At 45.6% G+C, this 11267-nt stretch overlaps 1 protein-coding gene across 2 annotated transcripts in view; it reads left to right on the plus strand.

Annotated features, from left to right (window-relative positions):
• The window catches only part of Runx2 (RUNX family transcription factor 2), a 126877-nt gene extending 115871 nt beyond the window's left edge, over positions 1-11006 (plus strand). For both annotated transcript variants that reach the window (XM_032900677.1, XM_032900676.1), the window contains 2 exons: positions 8251-8316; positions 10038-11006. In XM_032900677.1, the coding sequence (XP_032756568.1) occupies positions 8251-8316; positions 10038-10516 (545 nt within the window). In that variant the 3' untranslated portion in view covers positions 10517-11006. The remainder of the gene's footprint in view (positions 1-8250; positions 8317-10037) is intronic.
• Positions 11007-11267: the final 261 nt, after the last annotated feature.

The raw sequence follows: 11267 nt of genomic DNA on the forward strand, positions 1-11267 counted from the left end.
CTTGCCCCCTCTCATTCCTCTGGCGTAACAACCTTTCTTAGCCTTAGGATCCTCTGGTCTGTCTGATTTTGTATTACAACATTGAAAGCAAATATTTATACTGGAGATTTGAGGCTCTCTCTCTCTCCCTCTCTCTCTCTCTCTCTCTCTCTCTCTCTGTGTGTGTGTGTGTGTGTGTGTGTGTGTGTTAGTCATTTTATTGTCTTAAATATTGGCTCTATTTCTCATTCTGATGTTTTCCTTCAGCATGGTCTTCTGCAGTTCCCCTAAAGGTGTGTTTTTCTAATTATTAGGTGATGAACTGAAGTCAAGTTTTGTTCTGCTTAGTCATGTTTCGTACGAAGGGGGTCAATTCGGAGACAACTGGTATAAAATCCCTTTAACGTCTCAGTGCGAAGATGCAGAGTAATATTTTATGTACAATCTAAAATTGATTCTTGGGTCATGTCTTCTGGAGACCAAATCGATATTCATTTGTCTGGCAGTATTTCTGAAGCACTTGCTTTTCCATTAGGTATTGTAGAGTGTCTGAAGGAAGGATGGGATGGGAAGATTCACTTGGAAAAATCCTGCCTTTGAAGCATGAGGGCGAGGGTTCAAATCCCGAGCACCCGTGTAAAAGTCAGCTCTGGGGGAGGTAAAAACAGGTGGATACCTCCAGCTTATTGGCTGACCGACACAGCCACACTGATACGCTGTGTGTTAGAGAGAGACTCTGACTCAAAACAAAAAGTGGGGGGTGATGAAGAAGACACTCACATCAATCTGGCCTCTACTTGTAAACATGCATATTCACCTACACACACACACTCACACACACACACACACACACACACACACATGCACAGAGAGAGAGAGAGAGAGAGAGAGAGAGAGAGAGAGAAGAGACACATGTGACAGAGAAGACACAGAGAGAGAGAGAGAAAGAGAGAGAGAGAGAAAACACACGCACACTCGCACACTGACAGAGACACAGAGAGACAGAGAAGACACACAGGAGATACCTATGTGAGAGAGAAGACACACAAACACACAGACACACACACAGACACACACACATACACACACACACGAGAGAGAGAGTTCATTTTCTTAATATGCTTTCTTTTTCCAAGTTAACAAAATGACGTTTTATAATAAACTTTATTATAAAACACTTTGCAAATAAGTAAAAACATCACATATCAAAATTAAGCAGACCCAGTCTATACAACCTATGAGCTTCTATACAGTTGGAGCTGGCATTCAGAATGAAAGCTGTGAACTGAGTTTTACACTTTCATTATTGCATCTGTTTTATGCACTTCTCCACCATCAAAGAACAAAACACACACACAAGCAAGCCCAGGATGGAATTAGACTAGGAAAACAGTCAGCTTTCTATACTGTCCTATAACCCATGCCCATGCCCTGCATCTGGGCCTTCCTCGTCCCCTTCATATTTATCTTGTTCTGTGTATCCGTGTTTCCTGTAGCCATGTGCACATTTGTTTCCATATATACACATATTATTGACTTCATCTCACTCATGAGAGACTGAAAATGCAGCTTCTTTTTGAGATCATGTGATCTTTATAGTATATATTCCATCCATTTTTCTGGCAAATTTTAAATTTCATTTTTTAGAGTTAAGTAGTATTCCATTATATAATATACACAACACATAACATATGTGTGTGTAAGTAGTATCCATATATATATATACATATATATATATATATATAAAACACACATCTATAGCATTCCATATATGTTAAGTAGTTTTTCTATTTATATTAAATGTGATAATATATATTTAATATATATCAGATTTCCATTATCCAGTCAGTCGTTGAGGGACAACTAGGTCAATTCCAGTTCTTTGCTCTAGTAAGTAAGGCGGCAATTAACAGGAAGTGCAGTAAGATACGGAATTCTCTGTGTATACACTGAGGAGAGAGAGAAGTAGTTGGGTCATATGGTACCTCTGTTTTTAGAGTTGTTTTGTTTTGTTTGTTTTCTAAAGAAATCTCCAAACTGATTTCCACCATGGCTATGTTAATTTGTTCTTTTCTTTAAAAAAAATCACTAAGTAAAAATATCTATCTAAATAGATTTATTTTATTATCTAAAACAACAATGCCAGTGACGGTGTTGTCATTTAAATGGCGTGGTAGTGTTTATAGACACAGCATCCCGGGTACGCATAAGAAAGTACAAATTTGTACCCCATGGGAGGTGGGCGCTGAGTTCTGCAATTGGTGCTTGCCCACCTTGCTCTGGGAACCCCGGGTGGGGTAGCCATAGCCAGATTTCCCTGAGCGCCCCAGTCTGTGTCCTGCCTGTCCCGAGGAGCAGGACAGGATGTAGAACACTGTGCATGCTCACACTGTGCATGCTCACACTGTGCATGCTCACACTGTGCATGCTCACACTGTGCATGCTCACACTGTGCATGCTCACACTGTGCATGCTCACACTGTGCATGCTCACACTGTGCATGCTCACACTGTGCATGCTCACACTGTGCATGCTCACAGAGGCTCGTCTTTGCACCTTCTCTGCACAGTCACTCGGCCCTCTCATCAGAGGCATCAGAGCCGTCCGTACTTGGCTGAGGGATGGTCAGCTCTGGTTTTAAAATCCCGCCTCTTGGGCCCACAAAGGAAGAGATGGGAGTGAAAGAATTTCCCTTTCTCACTGCATCTTCCTCAGAATGCAGATCCAGGCAGATCCTGGGCCCTTCCCACCATCACCTTCTGTCTTATCAGCCAGCAGGCCGGGGGAGGGGGGAGGATGTTGGATCTGTGACAGGAGGACACTTTGGAGTCCCCATTGTCCCTGACCCTGGTGGATTCAGACTCTTGTGTCTGTCACAATCATCTATGCTCCATTCTGGTTAACTTTTTCTTTCCTTTCCCCTCCAATCCTAGCTATGGAACGTGGGGTCTTTGCACAAGCTAGGCAAGTGCTTGTACCTTTGAGCTATACCTCAACTCCATCAATGATGATTAACGACTCTGAAATGCTGGCTGTTTATACAAGGGCAGACATTCAGAGAGATTCAAGTTTTACCCCCATTATCTTACTGACCCAAACAAATTCCATGACTTTAAGGGCAGTGATGGACCCAGGTTCACGGGCAGGGACAACTGTGCTCACTTTCTGGAAGGGCACACATGTCTACTCTGATTCTCCCCATTTCCCTGTTTCCCCCAGGGCCTTCCCAGTATGGAGCTATTGGGTACTGGCTCTTAGGTCGAGTGGGTGTCAGGAAGGAAGGGACAGAAGGCTAATAAAACAGGGACATCTGTTTCTCAGTGGCGAATGTTGCTGGATAGGTGCTTTACCTGAAGTCTGAGATGAGGTGACTCGATGAGGGCCAAGAACATCTTTGTGTCCATTAAAAAAAAAAAAAAAAAGCATCTAGCAAGGTTTTAGCTATGCAGTGTACTTGACTTACATTTTAGACTTAATGTCAACATTGTTTGACACTTCTTTACACACACACACACACACACACACACACACACACACACACACACACACAATCTTTATCTTTTGTTAAGACCTTTTCTTCCTAAGTAGCCAGCCTAAACTGGCCTCAAACTCACTATGTTGTCCGTTCTGGATCCAATGTCACGACAATCTTCTGTATACCCCAGCCTCTGGAATCCTGAGACAACACACTCGAGTCACCGAGGCTCATTTGCAAAGAGAGATATTTATTACTTCCTTTCATATGTAAATTGCATGGCTACCTTGAGTTTGTGTGTATTATATCCATGCAGGTGATCTGAAGGCCAGGGTGTATCTGATGCCCTTGAACTGGAGTTACAGTGGAGACTAACCACTGAGCCATCCCCTCAGCCCTCCCTGAGCTCTTCTGATGCCTGTCCCTTCACTGTGTTGGGACCTCGCTGGCCCTGTCACTGAGATGTCGATGCTTACGTTCCTTCACTGACTTGTTTTTCCTCCAACTGCCCACATATTTTTCTCATTCGAAGCTCTTACAGTTGTATCAGGTTCTGGGAGGGATGTGAGAGGAAAATAAATGTTCTGCTGCCCAAAGCTGACTCTAGTTGGAGAGAGCAGACCAAGAAACAGCTAATGAGTCCGTGGAGTCCAGAGCAAGGGCTCAGAAGAGTGGCGTAGGAAGTGAGTGCTGTTGGAAGGGCTGAAATAGGAAGTTGTTATGTAAGCAGGCAGTTGGGATGAGGCAGCCAAAGCGTTGAAGCGGAAGAAGGCTGCGCACTACCAGAAGACAGCCCCCCCTCCCCCCGTGCGCCCCCTAGGTCTTGTGTGGTCTGTGTTCTCAGGAAGGATGTCTCCAGCCAATAAAAAAAGTTCATGCGCTTTCTTTGAGATTTGTCGAAGCGAAAGCTCCTGCCCTGTAACCAGCCCTCACTTAGCGCTGACGTTAATACCTCGCTGCCACATCTGCTGGCCTTTGGTACTGCTCGGCCATGTCCTTACACGCAAGGATGGGCTCTGAGTGTGCCAACGTGGGTTCAGTTAGATTCGAGCCCCTTGCCTTTCTTCTGTCCCTACCTCCTTCAGCTAGGTCGTGTCGTTTCTACTAAATATTTAGTGGGGAAGCTAACGTGACCAGTTTCCTAGCCGGTGCCCCTTACTGACAAATAGCTTCCTCCATCCTCCTTAAATTCCAGGTTCCTTTTATTATAAAGACCTCCTTGCCTGTTTTCAAGCAACAGCTGTTTAGCGACGGTATCCTAAATGATAAATGTGTCTTAGAGGTAGAGCTTAGAAGTGCAGAGTATTAGCACTGGGCTGGAGCTCTGTACTTGTCTAGCATGTCTGAGATGGTAGGTTCGGTCCCTTGTATTGTACTTTAAAAATGGCTTCTTTCAGTCTTCATGGGTATCCACGCATGTATAGAGTACACACACACACACACACACACACACACACACACACAGAGAGAGAGAGAGAGAGAGAGAGAGAGAGAGAGAGAGAGAGGAGTAAATAATTTTTTATTGAAAAAGAAAGTCTGATTTTTCCCTTTAACCAGCTCTGATGAGAGATCTGTGCCTTCAACAGCTGTCTTTAATTGTGGGGCAGGGTAAGTAGCAGTGAATGAAAGACCCGTGGTAAGGATTAGAGGCTTGAAGAGCCAAATCCAGAGGCTCTCTGGTACCCCCCTCCTTGTCTGGGTTCACACACTTTCCCCTTCTCTGAAGACTCCCAGAAACCTGGCTAGGTAGAGAGTCTGCCTGGCCACTTTCCTCTTACCGACCTTACAGAGAGAGGCAGTGTTCTTACTTTTAACATTGCTTTTGTTTTTATTTGGGCCTCTCGGGCATTTTCTTAATGTATTCTTCCTAGTATGCCTCAGCGCTTGAGGGGCGGCGGCCACCTCTGCTGCTTTCTTGAGCAAGGCTCTTTCAGCTCTTCCTTATGGCAGCTCCATTTGTTTGCAACCTGCCCAGCCCTGGCTGCCAGTGGGGACAGCAGCTTTGGAATGAAGCATCTGTAGGAAGCCGTCCAGAGGGACTGAGCTCTCGACCTCGATCCCTTGACCCTGACCCCATCCTTCTTGCACCCTGAGCAACTGAAACTGGTTGCTAATTGTTAATCAGATTAGATCAACAATGTCGCCAAAGTAGAGCATTAGGAGGGCTCCCCCAAACCAGTAATTATCACTGGGGTGACACTGAGATACCAAGAGTCTACTTAAGTAATTTCCATTTAGACAAGTGTAGTGAGAAGAATGGGAAGGGGGAGGTGGTGAGTTCAGCCAGATTCCTCGAGGGTAAGGATAGTGTGGACTGTCTGTCCTCTCTCAGAAACCAAAAGGGCAGCTGTACACTGGCTCTGCCTCCTTCACTGTGTGGGGATGTTTAGTGCATAAATGGCTCTCCCCTGGGCTTCAGCTTCCCTAATTGTCAGGTGTAGGTTAGATGACAATCCATTAGGCTTTCCCATCAGTGTTTGACTGGCTGAAGACGGTCCATGGCTAACTTGGGAGATCGCAGGACACAGCAGAAACTGTGATAAGTACAAAGTTTTGTGGGAGTCATTTTTAATTTATCCAAAAATCCATCCAAGGGCCACAGTCCCCTCCTTGTCATGGTTTTCAAGTTTACTGTACAGTGTGTCACTCCGTCCCCAAGTTGAGTCAAACTATTGTCATCTTGTGGTTTTGCTAACTCCCGCCAGCCCCCGGGCATGGTGAGATGCCATTTTGAAACTTCGATTTTGTTTTGAGATAGAGATCTCAGCCCTCAGCCCCAACTATCCTGGAGCTCTCTAAGTAGTCGAAGTTGGCCTCAAAGATGCCATAGTGCTACCGTCATCTTCTTAGTCCTGGGAGACAGGTCATATCCTCCCCATAACAGGTTAATTTTAAAACCGTTAGAAGCAGAAGATCTCGTGTCTATGGTAGGAGCTTCAGTTTCCGGGAAGTTTCCGTTTTTTCAGTGCAGTTTAATGTACCTTGTACACAGACGAGATCATCCGTGGGCAACGGCAAAGAGAGTGGCTTTATTTATTTATTCAGTAGCTGGGAGCTTTAGGATGGCTGCGGGTTGCCCTGAGAGTACAGGCCTGTCATTGGAGCAGGGTGTGTGTAGGGGTGAGGTTGGGGCGAATTTGCATATACAAATTAGATGGAGGTGTATTTGCATATACAAATTAGATGGGGTACAAGAACTTCTAGACCTCTCCCTCGTATTTTTGTCTTATGGGCATTTTTTTTTTTTTTTTTAGCAAGTCGAATTGACATTTTCCATAGTCAAGTCAGTATCTTTTTTTTTTCAACTTTTTTTTAACAAAATGTTTGTGGCTGTATCAGAAAGGTACAGTGTCATTGTCAAAAACACCCAAAAGGGAGGTCTAAAACACTGCAGCCCTTGTCCAGCCAGACTACAGGTTCATATGAAGAACCATTCAGAGAGAGAAAGCGTAGCTGCCTTTCGTCCCTCTGAAACAATGGCTATAAATAAACTATTAGGATCCCTCCCACCTGCCCACCATACATGACAATTTCTTATTATTTCTTCGTGCCCAAATACATTGCGGGTCCACTTCAGAAGGAATGCTCATTATCATAAAAATGACTGAGCAAATTCCAGAAAAAGCTAATGTTCATGGGTTACCGAGAGTCTCTTCTAATCCCTTTCAAGTCTACTTCACTCGCTCCTGAACGCATCACTGTGTCAAATGACTGGAAGTGACCAACGGTCACTTAAGCTTTAACCCCAGTAGACACTTGTCCCATTGTTTCCACTAAGATAAATGAACCCAACCAGAGCTCATTCATTGAAAGATGACAGCCAGTTTCTGTTAGCTAACATTCTCAACACCAAAACTGCACCGATCTTGGCATATTCCGCTGAGTAACCAAAACACCAGCAGAATGTAGCTGCGAAAACAGAGGTGTGTGTGGCAGGAAGAAATACAAAGCCATATCGGCGTTTACTAGCAGGGTCCCCCCATAAAGACTTTTAATGAGATTTCTGCATCAAAATAAGTGAAACCATATGGAATGTTAATTATTTTTAAAACATAGTTTTAAGGGAAAATAAATACACGTTAGAAGCCTTAAAAACGAAAAAGAAAAAAAAATCAACGTGTCTATCTGTGTGTAAAGTCTGTGCTTCTTGGAAGGGTAAATGTTGACGTTTGTAAGTGTGACTTCTTTCCGTTTTAAATTACTCGGGCTATTCTGGCTTTCTTCACGTGCCCTGGGTATTGAACTTAATGCACATGGAAGGGCCCTGCCTGTGTGTATTAGGCAGGCCCCTCAACTTCACCTAGATGCTGTGAGGCAAGAGGGCTGCAGAGGACCACCTGTGGCCTCTGCTTGGGGTCTTGTTTGAGGCAGCCCATAAACACAGCCTAGGGAGGCGGCTACTCTCATCTGCTCCTGTGTCTGCCACCGTCACTACTTTATTTCCACCTCCTAAAACTCGAGCTTGTCAGAATTTCATTTAGGGGGACGGGACGGGTGAGCGAGAGGCCAGTCAAGGAAGGAGGGGTTTACAAGAAGCAGACCGCAAAGTGCCCTGCTGCATGCAGTTTTAGCCTGTCAGCTTGAAAGTGTTTGCTTCTGGTGTGGGAGGCAGCTGATTTGCTGTCCACCTTCTGCAAGTGGGCCTGGGGATGCTGGGAAGGCACTAGTGAGGGATGGGACCCTCCACACCCCAAGGCCCTTGTTTCTCCTCCTGCCTTGGAATTAATGACATAGACCAGATGTCAATCAATCCTAGAGCTGGAAGGGAACTTAGAGTTCGTCCCCTCATTTTCCAGATGATGACACTGCCACCTCTGACTTCTGCCTCTGGCCTTCCTCTCTCAGTAAGAAGAGCCAGGCAGGTGAGATTTTACACAATTGCTGGGCTGGGCAGGGCGGGGCAGGGCGGGGGCAGGGCGGGCAGGGCTGGGCGGGGCTGGGTGGGCTGGGTGGGCTGGGTGGGGCTAGGTGGGGCTGGGTGTGGCTGGGCTAGGCTGGGTTGTCTTCTGGCTCCTGTCTTCTGGTTTATGAGATGTGAGACAAAAGGTTATGTTAACTCTTACATTGCATTCAAGCAGTCACCATGTATGACAAATGCGTTTCACACACTGAATCCCAGAGTACCGTGAAGATTACGAACAATGTTCATTTTAACAGACAGTACCACCCTCTGACAGACCCTTTCAAGACACATAGCCAGCTGTCAGAGAAGAAGGGTTGAGTACAAATCAGGCTGAGGGACAATTATGGTCTCCAAGATCTGCCCAGCACTTTCTGTTACAGCTAAAACCTGTAGCAAAGGCAGATGGAGAATCTAAGTCGAGCAGTGAGGGGGGCTTCAGAAAACATCACAGACTTAGCACGTAAACATGGATGGATGAAACAAAAGGTCTTGTAATTCTGTTGGTTCTAGAAAATTATAGTGAACCCCTAAAAATCACAGCTAGGCGTTTTATCCATTTCAGGAAACTAGTTTCCACATGCAAAGTCTTCTAGCCACACTTTCATGAGTTAGACAGCAGAGACCTCTCCTAAGGAGACACTGATAACTTGTGAAAGTTCTAGCAGGAAGCCATCTAAGCTTTGAAAGACCCAGAGCTCAGTCTAGTGCAGGGGACAGGGAGCTGGCAAGGAGTCTCTCAGCTCAATCTCTCCAAGGCACTGGGTTCTAATGAAAGCTGCTGTGGGTCCCTGGCCTAAATCAGGTCCCGTGTCATTTATCAAGGCTCTTGACTGTCAAGGTCCTCACCCCATCCTCCACCCTCCCACCACATCCCCCCACCCCATCCTCCACCCTCCCTCTCGATACCTTCTTATCTAGTTTATGACTCAAGGGAGAATTTCTGAGGGCTAGGCCTTCCCCGACACCCCCGGGCAAAAGCTAGATAGTGTTAGATTACTGAAATCTACTCTGATTTCACTGTGACTAAGATGAGAATTACAATAAGATTTTTAAATTCTCTTAAAGGTTAAGAAGAAATAGTAAGACTGTGTTAAGGGAATCTGTTTGATGCACTTTTCTTAACAAAGAAACCCATTCCCCACCCCCATCCTCACCTCCACCCCCAAAAGGGGAACACTAATCCTATTACTTGGGATTTATCTTTTTACACTGAGTTAGGAAGAATCAGTTGATCTGATTTAGTAAAAGTTTCACTCCGTGCAATAAGAAACAAAAAGGAAGGGATATGTGTGTGGGTGTGGGTGGGAGTGGGGGATCAATGAAGATTCAGCCTTAAAGTGGTGAGTGATCCTGTGCCTGGAGTTGGGCTGGCTTCCACACAGGGCCTAGTTGGCACTTGCTGGTGAAAGTCCTTTGGGACTCTCTGGGTGTGGAGGAGAACTCAGGGCTAAATAGCGTTGAGACAGTAAGGTGGACAAGTAAAGTCTGAGGTGAGAAGTGCATTTGAAAACCTGTATGTGACTTGCTGGTCCTTGGGAGAAAGCTAAAGTCTTCCTCTTTTCCCTTCTTTTTAATTTTTTCTTTTTTAAAAAAAAAAAAAATCTTGTAACGTCTCTATCATTTTAATTGATATTTACAGATGTTTCCCCCCCTCCCCGTCTTCTGTTGTAATTTTTTTAGGTGCTTCAGAACTGGGCCCTTTTTCAGACCCCAGGCAGTTCCCAGGCATTTCATCCCTCACTGAGAGCCGCTTCTCCAACCCACGAATGCACTATCCAGCCACCTTCACTTACACCCCGCCAGTCACGTCAGGCATGTCCCTGGGCATGTCCGCCACCACTCACTACCACACGTACCTGCCACCACCCTACCCCGGCTCTTCCCAAAGCCAGAGCGGACCCTTCCAGACCAGCAGCACTCCATATCTCTACTATGGTACTTCGTCAGCGTCCTATCAGTTCCCAATGGTCCCCGGGGGAGACCGGTCTCCTTCCAGGATGGTCCCGCCGTGCACGACCACCTCGAATGGCAGCACGCTATTAAATCCAAATTTGCCTAACCAGAATGATGGTGTTGACGCTGATGGAAGCCACAGCAGCTCCCCAACCGTTTTGAATTCTAGCGGCAGAATGGATGAGTCTGTCTGGCGACCCTATTGAAGTCTGTCAACCGTGCATGGCCCAGTGGCATGCAGGGGCCACGTCCCACATGTGTTAATATATACATATATAAAGAGAGTGCCTATATATGTATATTGATTAGCTATCTAGAAGATTTCTCATTCACTCCCCAGTCGTGATCTGGCAACCCTAAGAGTGTGGGGACAGTCATTACTGGGTTTCATATTGTTTACTATTTAAGATGTCCCCTCTACCAAGGAGCAGACCGTCAAAGGTGTTGTATGGTCTGGTTTCGTAAGTGACCTGTTCCCACGACAATTCAGAGAGGTGGACTCTGGGTCTGGGAGGAAGAACGGCCACTTCCTTCCTGTGCTTTAAAACCAAATCAAGGCCTCTGCTGTGTGGAGGCCGGTGCACTCTGCAGACCAGCTTACAAAGCTGTGGTGCACTCGGAAAGGGACGAGCAGCGTGGCTGCTTCCCCTGCCGTCCACTCTGAATACCTGTTCCAAAGCTTCCCTTCAGACTTGATGCAGGTATGCGTTTGAACTTTTGAGTTCACTCTTTTTTTTTTTTTTCTATTCTAAGAAAGTGACTTCAAAAATACTGATCAGGACAGATTATTTTATTTTACTTTTTTAAAATATTCCCTCACTTCCCCCATTTAACCAAAAAATAAGTCCCATTCCCCCTCCCCCGTGCCTCCTGCTTCTCCCTTTATGCAAAACTGAAAATGGCAATATCTTATTATAGCCATAATGATATAGTGTTTGAGTTGGCTGTGTGTTGTTT

Source organism: Rattus rattus, chromosome 4 (assembly GCF_011064425.1).
Source record: "Rattus rattus isolate New Zealand chromosome 4, Rrattus_CSIRO_v1, whole genome shotgun sequence".
NCBI classification, from domain to species: Eukaryota; Metazoa; Chordata; class Mammalia; order Rodentia; family Muridae; genus Rattus; species Rattus rattus.